The 17,137-nt window shown below is 44.4% G+C and overlaps 1 protein-coding gene across 5 annotated transcripts in view; it reads left to right on the top strand.

Annotated features, from left to right (window-relative positions):
- Window positions 1–389: 389 nt before the first annotated feature.
- NQO2 (N-ribosyldihydronicotinamide:quinone dehydrogenase 2) overlaps window positions 390–17,137 on the top strand; it is a 42,559-nt gene continuing 25,811 nt past the window's right edge. For 2 of the 5 annotated variants that reach the window (XM_075531558.1, XM_075531570.1), the window contains exons 1-3: window positions 493–660; window positions 11,024–11,164; window positions 14,518–14,682. In XM_075531558.1, the coding sequence (XP_075387673.1) occupies window positions 11,158–11,164; window positions 14,518–14,682 (172 nt within the window). In that variant the 5' untranslated portion in view covers window positions 493–660; window positions 11,024–11,157. The other 3 variants (XM_075531575.1, XM_075531572.1, XM_075531567.1) reach the window with 3 other exon arrangements.

The raw sequence follows: 17,137 nt of genomic DNA, 5'->3' as shown, positions 1-17,137 counted from the left end.
AGGGGGGACCAGGGAAGCCATTGGTAGGTTTGATCAATTAGTTAAGTTGTCGAATGATGATGTGTAAAATGAGTTGATACCACGAGCTCAAATCGAAAGAATGCTCTGAAAAGGATGATGGTAACATAAGTACAAATGTGCTTGCTACAATTGATGTATGGATAAGAGCTGCCAAGAGCCCCCAGTAAAATGATTTCTATAATCGCCCAACATCACTCTCGGGAGATTCTCCCAGGTGGTTCGCGTGACATCTCCGGGCTCTGTCTTTCACAAGGGCACCCCATGGACATGGACAGGAGCAGGCGCCCTTGATTGGGCCCCTTGGCTCCAGGCTGTCTGGGACCGGTCTGGCCCGGCGGGGCGGGGCGGGGGGCGGAGCCGGCCTGTGTCATCACCAGCGCCGCCCAACTGCCGGGCTTTTGGGTCCCCGGCCGGCTCGGTGGAGCCCAGATCCCAGGCGATCCTCCCCGCGGCTGCTTCTGCTGGGTGAGTGCTCCCCTCAGTGGGACTGAGAGATTGCAGGGGTCGGTCCCAGGCGCAGGAAGGCACGGGCTCCGTGGTTTCTGCTGCTGGAAACCTGAACCAGTTCGAAATCTTCCTGGGGCTTTTATTGCCCTGGTGGTGGCATAGTGGCTTAAGAGTTGGATTGCTAACCTCCAGGTAAGCAGTTTGAATCCACCAGTTATTAAGGGGGGAAAAAGGGGCCTCTACTAATTAAAAACTTTAGGGGCTCAACAAAACAAAATTTAGGGGCTCAAGGGGCAGTTCTACACTGTCCTGTGGGGGATCCCTACCTTGGGATCCACTTGATGGCAGTAACGGACTCATTTTACGAGTTGGGCACAGTTCCCAGGAATCTGTTCTGACCTTGGATGTCTGGGCCGTGGTGGCCGCAACCTCATCAGTGAGGAGACCAGGCTGTGTCTGAGACTTGCTTGGTAACAGGGTGTCCTGGTCAGACCGGAGAGTTCTCCCTAAACCAGACAAGGGCCACAGTGGTTCAGACCAGGCTTTTTCAAGGGTTTTGTGGCAATCTATAACAGAACAACAACAAAAATTTCAGTTGCTTTGTATTTCATTTGGTTTTAATTTTGGTGGCGATGTGCAGTGTGCACAATGAAGCGCCCAATTTCTGCAGAGATTTTCCAGTGAAATTGATTACCTACTTCACTTGTTACCTGGTCTCACCTCAATCTATTTGGGCACATCACACTCTCTGCCGCTTCAGGTTCTCATCTGTGCTTCAGATTCACTTGCCAAGTAATTCTCTCTAAGTGTTCAGTGCTTGAGGCAAACATTCTTTGCACTAGTTTACTTGTTTCGTTGAATGATGGCTCGTGGATTAGTTTCTGTTCAAGGTGTAAACTTTATTCCAGGGCAATAGAATTTGGGGTTCCCCCAGTGCCAATAGCTCCAGTAGGTCTCACATGCATATAAATGTGAATGTGTGCTCCCTGCTTTCCCTCTGATCAAATCAGGACCCCTCCTTGATCACAATGTTCAGCCATGGTAGCTAGCTGGACACCATCCCTTTCTTCTGGTCTCACACTAGAGAGGAGGCAATTACATCTGCAGTTCATTTCAGTCTCCAAGCCTGCGTTTCCTTTTTCCTTGGAGGTCAATAGAGACCAGCTGCTGTATCCTGGATGGCCTCTTGCACGTTTTTAAGACACTAGAAGCTACGCGTGGAACTAGGACGTAGACAAGGAACGCTGAAAGCAATTTGAGGCTAATGGACTGAACAGACCCAGGACGCCAGAAAACTAATCTGATGGAATGTTTAATCATAAAAAACCAGTATCAACAGAGGTGGCCTTTTAAATCACTGCTTCCCAGAAAGCTGTTGCCCCTGTTCTGCTCGGACCCATCGTAACCACTTGTAACCATCGCTCTCTATATAATTACATGTGGTTGTCATTTTATAGAGGAACTCTGGTGGGACAGTGGGTTAAGCGAGCTGTTGGGCTCCTAACTGAAAGGTCAGCTGTTTGAATCCCCAAGCCGCTCAGCAGGAGAGAAAGAAAGTAGTTGCTTCTTTAAAGCTTACTACCTCAGAAACCCCATGCAGCGGTTCTCCTCTGTTCCATGTTGTTGCTAGGTGCTGTCCGGTTGGTTCTGACTCATAGCAACTCAACAACTAAGCAAACAACCGTATGCACAACAGAGCAAACAATATTGCTCAGTCTGGCATCCCCACAATTGTTCTTATGTTTTAGCCCATTCTTGTAGCCACTGTGTCAGTCCATCTTTCGAGAACCTTCCTCTTTTTCGCTGCCCCTCCACTTTCCAAGTATGATGTCCTTCTCCAAGGACTGGTCTCTCCTGATAACATGTCCAAAGTACATGAGATGAAGTCTTGCCATCCTTGCCTCTATGGGACATTCTGAATATACTTCTTCCAAGATAGATCTAATCTATTTATTCCTTTAGCAGTTCATGATATTTTCAATATTCTTCACCAATACCATGGTTCGAATGCATCATCTTTTTTCATTCTTCCTTATTCATTGCCCAACTTTCACATGCATACGAGGCAATCGAAAGTACTAAGACTTGCATCTGGCACACCTTAGCCCTCAAAGTTACATCCTTGCTTTCCAGTACTGTACAGGAGTTTTGTGGAATAGATTTACCCAGTGCAATGCATCTTTTAATCTCTTGACTTCTGCTTCCGTGAACATTGATTGTGGATCCAAGCAAGATGAAATATTTGACAACTTCAATCTTTTCTCCAGTTCTCATGATGTTTTCTATTGGTCCAGTTGTGAGGATTTTGGTCTTCTTTACATTAAGTTGTAACCCATAGTGATGGCTGAAACCCTTGACCCCTTCATCAAGCATGTGCCTCAAATCCTCACTTTCAGCAAGCAAAATTGGGTCATCTGCATAAGAGGTAGTTAGTAAGCTTTCCTCCAATCCTGATGCCAAATTCTTCTTCACAGAAACCAGCTTCTCTCTGATTATTTGCTCAGCATGCAAACTGAGTAAGTGTGGCGAGAGGACAACCCTGGCACACATCTCTCCTGATATTGAGCCATGCATTATTCCCTTGTTCTGTGTGCACAACAAGCTTCTCAGGAGCACATGAAGAGTTCTGGAATTCCCATTATTCTTAAAGCTCTCCGTCATTTGTTGTGATCTATCCAGTTGAATGCCTTAGCATGGTCAATGAAAGACAAGTAAACAGCTTTTTAGTATTTCTACTTTCTAGTATCTCTACTTTCAGCCAAGATTCATATGACATCAGTAATCATATCCTTTGTTCACGCCCTCGTCTGAATCCAGTGGAACCCTGTCAATGTATTACTGCAAGCATTGTTGGAAGATCTTCAGCAAACTATCACTTGCATATGATATCAACACTGCTCTAGAACTGTGCATTCTGTTGGACCACCTTTCTTTGAAATGGGTACAAATATGAATCTCTCCCAAGCAGTTGACCAAGTAGCTGTCTTCCAAATTTCTGGGCATATATTAGTGAGTGCTTCCAGTGCTCCATCAGTTTGTTGAAACATTTTCATTATCATCCCATCAGTTCCTGGAGCCTTGTTTTTGGCTAATGCTTTCAGTGCAGCTTGAACTTCCTCCTTCAGCATCAATAGTTCTTTCTCATATGATACCTCTAGCTGGTTGTTTGTTTTGTTTTTGCATAGAGAGTCTGTATATTCTTTCTATCTTTTGATGATTCCTTATCATTCAATATTTTGTCCACAGAATCTTTCACAATCACAACTTAATTAATGCTTGAAGTTTGTGTTTAGTTTTTGTAGTTTAATATATTCTGAGCATGTTTTTTTGGTTTTCTGACTCTAGGTCTTTGTACATTTCATTATAATATTTTACTTTGTCTTCTCCAGCTACCCTCTGAAATTTTCTGTGCAGATCTTTGACTTCGTCATTTCTTCCATTTGCCTTAGCTGCTCTATCATCAAGAGCCAGTTTCTCATCTGACATCCACTTTGATCTTTTTTTCTTCCTTGCCTTTAAAAAAAAATTAAAAGATCATTTTATTGGGGGCTCTTACATGACTTATAACAACCCACACATCAATTATATCAAGCATATTTGTACATATGTTGCCATCATTATTCTCTAAACATTTACTTTCTATTGAACCCTTAGTATCAGTCCCTCTCCCCCCCTTACTCTTGTGACCCCTTGATAAATTATAAATTACTATTATTTTCATATCTTACACCGACAGCTGTCTCCTTTCCCCCATGGCATCTGTTGTTTGTCCCCCTGTGGGGGTCGGGGGGTGAATACGTGTTGATCATTGCTATCAGTTGCCTCTTCCACTGCTCTCCCCACATTCCCTCTACCCTCCTGGTGCTGCTGTTCCCATTCCTGTTCCTGGATTCTGTGAGTTGTGAGCTCTTATCTCTTATCTGTACCTATGCACATGCTCCATTCTAGCCCAGAGTGGAAGGCAGGACTGACCTCATGATAGTGGGGGTGAGGAAGCCTCAAGGAACCAGAGGACTATTGTGTGTTTCATCGGTGCTCTACTGCATTGTGGTGGACTCATCCCTTCCCTGTGACCCTTCTGTGAGAGGATTAGCACAGGTCTGAAATCTGTCCACTACCCCAGGGTATTGCCTCATAGATATATGTACATAGGCCAATCCCTCTGTTTTTATGAATTAATGTGTTTACATATGGGCACACCTCTGTTCATACCTCTATCCAGAGCTTTGCTTCCTAGATCGTTCCTCTGTTTCCTTTTACCTTCTTGCTGCCCCACCATCATGCTTGCCCTTCTTCCATCTCTTAGCAATTTCTCTCAGTTAGATTGCTGTTGCTGCAACACCCCCAAGATCTCTACATCCTCCTAGTTATTCCCCTGTCTACAGCATTATTTGCTCACCACTCCTTTCTCCCGCCTCCTAATCCCTCCAAGTCCCTCTGGAACCATCGGTCCAGTTGCTTCCTCCTCAAGTTTGCTTCCCATGTCTATCTTATATAAGTAGGCAAACCAATAATAACAGAGACCAAACAAAAGATTGAATAAAAAGAGAAAACAAAACAAAAGATGATAACTAGCAAACAAACAAAAAAGCAAGCATAATTCCAGGTCTGTCTGCTGACCTTTATGATTATCATCCCACGGGTCCTGGGGGAATTCCAGAAGGTGCCCCTCCTAGTGTGAAGTCTATTTGGGGGTTCCTCAGGGGGCTTTGTGGCTTGGCTTTGCTCCCGTTGCTGATCCGTTATGTTCCCTTCTTGGTTTGCCCTGCTGTGGGGTGTTCAAATTGGACTAACTCTCTGCCATGTGTCCCCAGTATTTCCCTCTGTTTCAGTGTGCTTCACTGGGGGGTGGGGGGGCATGCCTCAAGCTGTTGTCAGCCCTCAAGTCCTCTCTGTGCCTTAGCAGCTACGTGCAGGGACGTCATCCTCCGGGCTTGATGCACCGATATGGGATCTAGACTGTCCCTCTCTTTTCCCTTCTTTGTTTGCTTCCATATGGGTGTGGCAGGCCCGGCCCTTTCTCCAACCTGTAGGTTTACATATTTCTAGGAAGGGGGTCAGTTTGGCTCTGATTGGGCCCAGCCCTGCAGTCCACTCTTTTCAGGCGTTGCTCCACGTGGCTACATTGCCCTCAAGGATTAGTGCGCCATGGTGGCCTCTGCAATTACACTCCCAATGTAGAGGCATAACCAATATTCTCCCCCTGGGTGAGCTAGTGCCTTGTTTTCCCCATGCCATCATCTCCCTTGCGCCCATCCCCTGCCCCCTCCCATTCCGCTTTTTGTCCTTCTCCCATTCTGCTTTCCCCGTCTTTGTATTGGAATAACGTGTACTTCCCGACCCCCATCTGACTGCGTGTACTTCAACCTGTATAGTGTGAGATAAGTGACTCTTCTTGGATACCCACTGTGCTGATTACACTTATCTCAGGGGACACATGTTGTACACATGTTGTGTCCTTTTGTGACTGGCTAACTTCACTTTTCATAGTTTCCTCCAACTCTTCCCACGAATTGATATCCTTTATGTGATTATCAGTGCTTTTTGCAGAGTACCTCATTATGTATATGTGCCAGAGATTTCTTAACTACTCTTCTATTGATGGAAATTGGTTTTTTGTCCAATTCTTTGCAATTGTGAATTGCACCGCAATAAACATTGGAGCGCAGACATGGGGTCATCATTTATTTCTTACCTCTTCTAGGTATATGCCCAGTGGTGGAATAGCTGGGTCATAAAGTAGCTCAATTTCCCTTTGCTTTAAATATTGCTGGGTCACTTTCTACAGCGGTTGTACATACCTACACGGCCACCAGCAGTGGAGGAGAGGTTCCTATATCGCCACATCCCCTCCAACATTGTTGCTCCCTCATTTTATGATTTGGTTTATCTTCAAGGTTGTTAGATGGTATCTCATGGTTGTTTTAATTTGCGCCTTGAGGTCAATTTTGTTGGATATTAGGGTTGCAAACCCTGCTTTTTTAAGGTGCTGTTTGCTTGGTATATTTTCCTCCAGCCTTTTAGTCTTAGTCTCTTTTTGTCTGTGAGCTTAAAATGTGTCTCTCGTAGGCAACAGATTGATGAGCTATGTTTTTTGAGCCAGTGTGCTAGGCTTTGTATTTCAATGGATGAGTTGAGGCCGTTGACATTCAGAGTTATGATCTGTGGAGTCATCTCATACCTTTTGTGCTGTCATCTCATACCTTTTGTGTTGGGTGTTTTCCTATCTCCCTTCATATCAGTGTGCTCTGTTTGTATGGGGAGCTTCATTCTTGTCTTCTTTCCCCTCTGAGGTCATGTTATATTGGTAATTGTATTTGGCACGTTGGCTTCTGGGTGGAGTTGGGCTATATGGTGTTCTGCTGCTTGTGCTTGGTGGATATTTGCCTTCTGACTATAGTGAATCAACAAGAATTTTCTGCAGGGTTGGGTGTCTCATGGCAGTGTTTGAGTTTTTCCTTGTCCTGGAAGACTCTTACCTTACCATCTATCTTAATAGATAGTTTGGCAGGGTAGAGGATTTGGGGGCTGGCATTTTTTCCTTTCAGCTTTTGGCAGGTGTTACTCCACTCTCTCCTTTTCATGTCTTGTTCAAGTAAACAAATTATTCAGATATTGCTCCTTTTCATAACATCTGTCATTGATTTCGGGTTTTCTTTTGCCTCTTTTATTTTCTTCTTTGACTGTCTTTCTCATTTGTTGAAGTCTGTTTGATTGTCCTTGAGATCACTGGTATGATTCTCTGCCTCCTCTAGTCTGTTGGTGATTTCTGTGATCTTTGCTCTTGTATTTCCATTTGGTGCATGGCCTTCATCCCCTCTATTGTGGACTTCATCTCCTCTATCTTTGTGTCCCTATTCTGCGTTGCTTCCCTCATTTCCTGTATTACTCCAAACAGCCTTCTGGAGATTTCTTTTTGTGGCAGATCCACATCTGATTCTTCTGTGAGCATCGTTAGCACCGCGGTTGTATTTTGGGGTTTTTGTTTTCTTCTTAAAAAAAATCATTTTATTAGGGGCACATACAACTCTTATCACAATCCATTCATATACATACATCAATTGTATAAAACACATCTGTACATTCTTTGCCCTAATCATTTTCGAAGCATTTTCTCTTCACTTAAGCCCTGTGCATCAGGTCCTCTTTTTTCCCCTCTCTCCCCACTCCCCCCTCCCTCATGAGCCCTTGATAATTTATAAATTAATATTTTGTCATATCTTTCCCTATCTGGCGTCTCCCTTCACCCCCTTTTCTGTTGTCCGTCCTCCAGGGAGGAGGTCACATGTAGATCCTTGTAATCGGTTTTTGTTTTCTTATTGAGGATATTGCAATATGCATGTTTTATTGAGGATATTTCAATTGCTGTTTGCATGTCATTTTGGAATAACTGGGCACCATGTTTCTGGAAGACCAAGAGGCCCTGAGTTCTTTCTCTGTGTGACTGATAAGAGTGTTTTCGAGTACTACCTATGGCCTACTATGGTGGTGTGTTGGACTGATATGTAGGTAGGGTGCCACAGTGGCTTAGTGGCTGGTGGCAGTAGGGGGCCTCAGAGTCTGAACTGGGGTTGATGACTGTAGGTATACCACTAGGTCAAGTTGGGGCAGGCCTGCGGCATTGGCATGGGTCTTGTCTGGACTGTCAGGCCACAATTTTCAGCCTTTCAAAAACATTCTGTCAAGCCCAAGACTGGTTGGGCCTGATTTTTGTTATGCTAAGAACCCTAGGCTGAGCTCTGGAGATTAGTTTATGGCTACCTTGTTATGTGAATGCAGTGATTCTCAACCATCCTAATGCTGCGACCCTTTAATACTGTTCCTCATGTTGTGGTGACCCCCAACTGTAAAATTATTTTATCGTTGCTACTTCATAACTAATTTTGCTACTGTTGTGAATTGGTGACCCCTGTGAAAGGGTTGTTCGACTCCAGAGGGAGTCAGGACTCACAGGTTGAGAGCCGCTGTTAATTGATGCTAATGGTCAGAGTGCTCCAGGCTTACATTAAAGTTACACAAAGGACCGACTTGACAGCCGTGAGGTGAATTGCCTTTTTGGGGGGGTGGGGTGGAGTGTGATGTGGTGTGTTATCATTTTACACAAGTGAGACCATATAAAATTTGCCCTTTTGTGTGACTTACAAGGAATAAATAACAGCTGCGTTTAGCTTCAATTTTCATTAGAAATATCAATCAAAAAACACACCAAGGAGAAACAATATTTAATAATATATGCTTCCAGCAGAGTGATTTAGGGTGTTTAAAAAATGATGGCTCAATTTATGACCAAAAAATAGACAGGTCTATAAAGGGAACCATAACCCTGATGAGATATACATACCTTAGAGAACCAACCTTTTGAGATCAAAAGGACAAAGTTCTGAGGGTTTGGAAAGGAGGACGGAAATAAGTGGAATAAGTGATGGTGCTTTGAGGGGATTGCAAAGGATGAGTTCAGTCAGAATGTGTATGAGTTGTTGAATGAAAGCTGATGATCTGCTCTGAAATGTTCAACTAAAAGTTAAATATTCACCACCACCATCACCCAAAAATAAGTGAAAAGGAAGGAAAGGGCCCATGGGCTCACAGACAGTGGCGCAGCACTGAGAGAGTCTATTCTGCCCTTCAAGCAACAGGCACGGCCATCACGTGCAGGCAGGCATGTGAAATAAAGTGCACACGTCATAAAACTCACCAATGGCTGATCGGATGAGAAGTGTCAATAAGGCCAGCCATTTTGAGGTGGTAGCTATAGACTAATGTTTCCCAGGGTTGGTGATACTGGTCCCTGGGGCATGGGGGCAGGGGTGGGGGCATGGGGCGGGGAGCACTGGAATGATCCAGGGAGGTTGCAAAAACAAATACCTCCACTTTATCCTGGATTGTGGGCTATCATACAAAGGGTTTTCATTGCCAGGGGGCAATCAATAATTGTTTCCCCTGAAAATTGAGAGTTAGATCAAGTATGTTTGGGAACCTATGATGTAGACCAGGGGTGTCAAACTGGCGACCCGCTGGAGTCGCATGTGGCCCCCAAGGTAATTTTTTGTGGCCTACGATGCTCTGAAATAAAGTGAAAATAGAAAAAAAATTGCTATGAAGGAAATAGCACTTAGGGGAGATCAAGGCAATACCGTGCACACAATTCCATCATTACATTTTATTTCACATCATCGTGGGTCACAAAATATTACCTCGGGGGCTGCATGCAGCCTGCGGGCTGCCAGTTTGACACCCCTGATGTAGACTAATAAACACGTGGCTCTTTCTCCTATGAAGGTGAGTAAGTGCCTTGAACAGAGGAGGGAAACTTGGCCGACTTAGAGAAGGGAGAACAGGGTGAAGGAAGGGCCCTGACAGAGAGTCTGGAGACCTGGGTGCGAGTCTTTTCTCTGCCATTTTGGGCCTCAGTTTCTTGTTCTGTACACTAGAGGAATTGGACTAGACAGGTACCCCCCGATTTGAATGCCTCGTGTGGCCAGGACCATGATGTTGACATGTAAGCTGGCCTGAACAGAAACAGAATGGTGATTACTAGCGGCCTAATGAGAGTACTTGGTCTAAATTAAGATGGCTGTAGGCATATACTTTGAGGTTTCCAGGGGAAGATACTCCCCACGTTTGGAGTGACAATCTTCAGCACCCGGAGACGTCCTGGCAGAAAGCTGCCATGCAGTAGGTAATTTTCTGGCCAGAGAGTGTATTGATTCTTCTCATTCTAGTCCTAGAGTCAACTTCAATCACAGAAATGAAATGAGGGTCTTGGTCTCTCACGTAAAAGAAGTCTGGAGGTTGGAGATCCAGAGTGCTCCTCCCGATTTTAGAAAGCGTTAGCAATCCAGGTGTCCCATCATCCTTAGTCCATGACCTCTTTCCCAGGACAAGCAGTCTACCAGAGCCATGGTCACCGTTTCATAGTTCAAAGAACAAGGTGAGTGTCAGGGCTGGAATCCTATTCCTCCCAGCTGAGTCCGCCTCCGGAAGAGGCCCCACGATGCGATTTCTGTTTACAGCTCATTGGTACCCCCAGCTCAAGGGAAACTGGAGCCAAATCCCTCTGACTTGCAAGTTTCTGCTATCCCCATTGCCCTGGGAAACCATGTCAAACATTTCTGGGTGTCCTCAGTGGGAACCAGGTCTAAACCAGCTCCCTCATTTTCAGGTGAGGAAAAAGACCCCAAACAGAACTGGGACAACTGGAGGCCTGGTAACATCACCTCTTCTCTGTTCACCTGGCAGGTGCCTAGACTCCACACTGCCCTGTGTGTGGTTACCCAAGGGCAGAACTTGGGGAGTGGGAAGAGAGTAGGGGCACCGGGTCTCTTTACCCAGGGCCTTTCTGAGCAGCTTCATTCAAAGAAGTATCTGAGTTCTTTTCAACTGAAAAGTTTGGTTTGGACCCTGGCTTGGTTTTTCCTCAGCAGCCTACATTTCCAGAGACTTCTCTCTTGAGAAGCCTTTTTCTGACATGTTTGCATGACATCTAAGAAGCGACAGTGTGACCTGGAGCCAGCACCTGGATCTCAAGCTCTGCCTGTGCTTGTTTCTCTCCCAGACTGCTGGTCCCTGCCAAGAGAGTGACTCTCTTCGAAAGCTAAGGGCCACCGCACCTTACTGGCCTTGCTGCTCAGAACCAGCAGCAGACCCTCTTTGCAGCCTTCAGAGAAACGTGATCCATCTTTCCAGAGGATGGCAGGTAACTTTTAGCTATGGTGGAGTTAAACTTGTCACAATTAATAAGATACCGAACGCATTGCTTATTATAAAAAACTCCAAATTAACACGGAAATCTTGGGTATACCATGTATCACTATCTGGAATCCCCTAGTTTTGTATTTTTGTTTTGTTTTGTTTTATTCGTCACCCCAACCCCATTTGAATACACATTCCTTGAAAGTGAGCACCAGGCCTGCTTCCCCTGGAATAATTCGCGGGTCATAGTAGGTGCTCAGCTGAATGAACGAGCCCCAGCAATGGTCACAGAAAAATACATGGAGACTATTCCATCATTACTTTTATTTCTGTTCATGATAAGCACACACACACACACACACACACACAATGCTGCATCTTCTTTTTTTTCCACTCAGCAATTGAACATAGGAATCCTTTCTGTCGCAAAGCCTGCGCAAATCCAACTTGTTCCACACACTAGGGTGCAGATTAGGGCTGTCAGCTTGAGTGGGACAATTCTTCGCTGTGGCTGGTGTCCTGCCTATTGTGGGGTGTTGAGCAGCATGTCCCCTGGATGACAAATGTGTCCCCGGTTAAGAAGTGTTGGTATTGAGATTTCATTTTTATCTGTTCTCCTGTTAAACAGTCTGTAGACTTCCTTAGTAGCAAATGAATCCAAAGAGTTAAAGTAAAAATGTTCATCATTAACCTAAGCTATCAAAGTCAACCTTTATACTCACCTGAATGCCCTGACGCTGTTTACTTCCAACATTTTTAAACCAAGACGTTAACGATTTAGCGTTAGAGGCTACCCAGGCAAATTTAAGCTGCCCTGTTGGAAGAAGTACAACCAGAATATGCCGTAGAAGCACACATGGTAAGACTTTGACTTACATACGTTGGACATGTTATCAGGAGACGGCTCCCGGAAAAGGATGTCATGCTTGGTAAAATAGAAGGGCAAGCAAAAAGAGGAAGGCCCTCAGCAAGGTGGATGGACCCAATGCTGTAACAGTGGGCTCGTACGTGAGATCGCTTTGAGCATGACACAGGACTGGGCGGTGTTTTGTTCCATTGAACACAGGACAGCTATGAGTTGGCGCTGAGTTGGTAGCACCTGACAACAGGTGAAATGCATACATGATAGAATGGGGCTTTCTTAAAGGGGGGAAATCTAGTGCAGAGGCTAATAATGTTAATGATACAGCCATACCTGTAAGACCCAAGTCTTCTCTGAGCCCTTTATCAGGAGGCAGCCATCAAAACCTTTGCGGTAGGCCAAAGGCAGAGCTATGGGAAAATAGCGCTGATGGCAGACATTGATCTTGACTCCTGTCCAAATATCTTTTGGATAAGCTTATAATATTAGCTCAAAAGTACAAGTCAAGATGGCTAAGCTTTGATTTAACATATTATGGTAGTGCATGAGAAATTGAATCGTACCTTTCTTGCTTTCACTGATAAAAATTAGCCTACGATGGGCTCAAAGTCAGTGTTCTCCCAGTTTCTTCTCTTTCGACACTTAGCAGAACCAGATCCCACAGTGTATCTTGAGCCGCAGAGGCTCTCAGATACAGGGGTAGTTGTTTAAACTTGCTATGTGATCGCTCACAACTGGCAATGGAAACCACGGTGGTGAATAGAAACTGCTCAGTGGGGTTCCCCTTCAAGTCGCAGCTCCTCCTGCAGATTCCCCACGTGGATGCACTCTTCGTGCTCCCCAGTCCACACAGTGCTCCTCTCCGTGCTCCGTGCTGTTTCTCAGCAGCTCCAGCTCGACCACTACTCACCTAGCTGCCTTGTACCAAGTCTGCTAGCTCAGGTGTTTCAGCCCAGACTGCACCCTGGTTGCTACTCTCTGTCAGTGCTGCCTGCCTGACTGTTCATGTGCCGTGTGTCAGGTGACTGCAGGTGTTGCTGAGGCTTTTCTCTGCTGCATTGCTAAGGCTAAGGGTGGAGGCTCTCCAGAAGTTCTGCTATTGACTTTGGAGCCACCAGCTTGCCAGGAAAGTTTTACACCCACGATGGCTGGTTCCTGGTGGGTGGTTTAGTTGATGGTGGTTCCTGCTGAGGCTGATGGCTGGGTCCAAGGCTTCCCTCCTCTGTGCTCCCAGGAAGGGAGGTGCAAGCTCCTCCACCCATTCACACTGGAAATCATCTGAATCTTCAGATCTGAAGCCATCGTATGTTCGCATAGCTGTAGTCTATGCTGGTGCTGTAGTGGTAAGTATTGGGCTGCTAACTGCAAGGTTGGCAGTTAGAGACTACCAGCTGCTCCATGGAAGAAAGACAAGGCTTTCTATTCCAAGTCCCATTATGTCCCAAAGAATGACAATCTCAGAAACCCACAGGCTCTAGTCTGTCCTAAAGGACCGCTGAGCGTTGGAACCAATGGCAGAGTTTGGTTTTGAGTTTTGGTCATCGGTCCAGATAGGAGGGTGTGGTGACTTCCCTCTCTTATACTCAGATATGTACCTGGACTTGGAGCCTGAGGCCAAGAAGACCCTGTGCCTGCACCTGAGAACTGTGCTCCCATGGCAGTCTGCTGTGTTCTCTGCACAGCTTTCCCAGGGGACTGGGGTCCAGACGTTGACCCTCTCTTCTTTTAGCATGTCTACCTAGATTTTCTTCTAGGATTGCCAGCTCATTTCTCTGACGCTTGGTCTTGGTGCTCATAAATTCTCATTCATGATGTTTCCTTATCACTGGGCTTGCCCGTGGCATGGGGGCTCCAACCTCTGGTGCTGTCCCCTCCCTGTGTTTGCTCCAGCACTCCTCTCCCCACGCCGGACATTCCTACAGTACAATCCGCACCACGCCCCCGCTTCCTGAGCTTCCACGACTCAAGGCTGTGTGGTAACCAGGTGCCTTTCTCCCCCAGGCCTGCAGAGTCATACACAGGCCTTGTCCACCTTGGGACTTCATCCGGAGGAAAGCTGATTACTCAGCCTGTGGCCTCTGTGCTACGCCTGTCTTGGTCTCCCTGCTTGGAGGTGCTGGGCTGGTGGGTAAGGTGGGATGTCCTCCAACCTTGTTTGACCTCTGTCTGCCTCTATTGCTGATATTTCTTCTAGCCTTCTTGTGGCGGGCCGTGAGGATGTAAGTATGGCCCCTGTCTTAAGGATTTAACTGCTTATTCTTTAGTAGACATAATTTGACCAATCTGATTTTTGTGTATTAGAAAGTTTGAGTCATGATGAGGTGGGATACAACTGGATTTTAAAATTTCTCATTATTTTTACATTGTTACCCATTCATAAGATAGGTATTTCTAAGCTTCAGCTTCTGATGGACCAAAATATTGGATTTCCGTCTTACTTCTCATCGAATTTCAACAGAGGAATTGCTCTTAGAGAGAAACATTTTCTTCTCTAGGAAAGAAGGTATTGATTGTCTATGCACACCAAGAGCCCAGGTCTTTCAATGGATCCCTGAAGAAGGTGGCGGAGGAGGAGCTCAGCCGGCAGGGCTGCTCAGTCACTGTGTCTGATTTATATGCCATGAACTTTGAGCCCAGGGCCACAAGGAAAGATATCGATGGTGAGTCATGGGATGCTCAATCTTTCACATTCCTCTTTAAAAAATAAACATGCTTTGAAGAAAGCACATAATTGGATGTGATATAAAAGCCTCCGACCAAGAGTAACCAGTGTGTCTCTTCCCTGCCCCCATCCCTTTGCCCTGCTTTCCTGGCCCATGCTAACCAGTGGTGATACTCCCGTCTCTCTCCTTCCAGAGGCAGGCCCTGCTACACATGAAGTCACGAGTGCGTTCTCCGTTCTGCTGTTCACATAACACTGGTTATATTTTACACATTACTTTCACATTGCCTTCTTTTTTTACTCTTGCAAAGCATACCAATTCCTCACTTATCTATTGTCTTGTGATCTGACATTTCACATTTATTACACTAGTGAAAAATCTACTGCTCAATTAATTTGCAGAGGAGCAACCTGTGTGTGGTAGTAGCAAAGGCAAGGTGAGAATAACACGGGCTGTAGTTGTTAAGGGTATATGTCAACACGGCTGGGCCACGATGCTCAGCCATTTGGCTGTTATGCAATAATGTAGTTTGGCAGTTATGTAATCATGTAGTCATCATCCATTTTGTGAGTTGATGTGGTTATCTTCCTTTTTTGCATAATGCCAATTTTGGTACATCCACCTGCTATTTGGAGCCAAACCATGTTGGTAAGTGAGGAGTGGGTATACTCCATTGCATGGAGATAAACACTGACGTAGCTTTTACTAAAGGCTATTTTAGGTTGTTTTTGATATTTTGGTGTAATGATTAATCATAGCCATATTCCCTTTCTTATTATGCAAGTCTATCTAGAAATAGAATTACTAGTTAAAGAGAATGTGCATTTTCTTCTTCTTCTTCTTTCTTTTTTGGTGTCAAATTGCTTTCCATAAATGCTATACCAGTTTATACTTCTACCAGCAAGTTAAAAAGTGCCTCTTTCCTCACACTGTCAATAACAGTGTGAAGAATTTTTTTTGTAATTGCTTGTCTGACAAACTGAAAAGAAAGAAAGAAAAAAGAGCTCTCTGTGAAGTTATACTTTGCTCTTCTCTCATTATAAGTGAGGTTTAGTGTCTTTATCTAGATTTAAGCATTACTTACATTTTCTTTCCTATCAGTGATCTGTTCCTATCCCTTTGTTCATTTTTGTGTCATCTTATTGGTCTTTTTTTCTTTTCTTTCCTCATTGACTTTTAAAAGCTCTTTCTGTATGAGTGGGTTTCATAAGTTGGTGAGAAAATTATATTTTCTATGAATTCAATTTTCCACAAACTTAAATCTCCCCTCATGTTAAAAAATTAACATTTGGTGTGAGAACTGCAAATTCTTTTCCCCAAAATTTTCTTTTACATTGACACTACTTTTGGTGTTTTGTCGTGTGCGTGTGTGTGTGTGTGCAGTATTTTATTTAGTTGGCTTTGTCAGTATTTTTATTTGATGATCTGTCTTTTATGTCATAAAATATACTGTGATTATAAAAAACACTTATAGTGTCTTCTGCTATGTGACAGGTTTTACTTTTATGCATGTACATATTTTTTTCTATTTCAATTTATTTTGGTGCATAGAGTGAGGTATGGATACAATATATATTCAAGTACCTATTTAATTGCCTCATCACCATGTATAGAATAATCCAGCTATATTTATTGTACTTAATCAGCAAACTTCACTAAATACTAAATTCCTATACACACTTGTTCCTATTTTGTTTTGTCTATATAATTATGAACCAGTACCCCAGGTTTCAATTAGTTTGGCTGTCATTTGATAATTATAGAGCCAGGTCATCATAAAATTGTGGTGTCGCTGTAACCGAAATACCACACATGAATGGTTTAACAAATAGAAATGTATTCTCTCACATTTTAGAAGGCTAGAAGTACAGATTCAGGGCATGTACTCTATGTTGAAAAGTGAGGATGTCATTTTGAGGACTAAGGTACACTTGACTCCAACTATGCATTGTCAGCCATTTGGTATGCATGTGAAAGTTGGACATTGAATAAGGAAGACCTAAGAATCAATGTACTTGAACTTTAGTGCTGGTAAAGAATGTTGGAAGGACCATGCTCTGAAAGAAAACCAAACATATCTTTCTTGGGAACATTGTAGCCAGAATGTGCCTTAAAGGCAAGGAAGGCAAGACTCTGTCTCACAGACTTTGGGTATGGTATCAGGAGAGACCAATCCCTGAAGCAGGGCATCATACTGGGTAAAGTAGAGGGGCATCAAAAAAGAGGAAGACCACCAAAGAAATGGATTGATGTGTTGGCTCAAACGCAACTACAATTATGGGGATGGCACAGGGTTGAGCAATGCTTCATTCTGTTGTACATAGATCTCTATGAGTTAGAACCTAGTCGACCTCACTCGATGGTTTTTGTGAACCTTGTTCTATCTGCATGTTCCTGGCCAACAATGACATCCACTGATAATCTGGAAGCCTGTGTTAATGCGAAACAACTG

The sequence above is a fragment of the Tenrec ecaudatus genome, chromosome 1 (assembly GCF_050624435.1).
Source record: "Tenrec ecaudatus isolate mTenEca1 chromosome 1, mTenEca1.hap1, whole genome shotgun sequence".
Lineage (NCBI taxonomy): Eukaryota > Metazoa > Chordata > Mammalia > Afrosoricida > Tenrecidae > Tenrec > Tenrec ecaudatus.
This window is presented reverse-complemented; position numbering and strand designations above follow the sequence as displayed.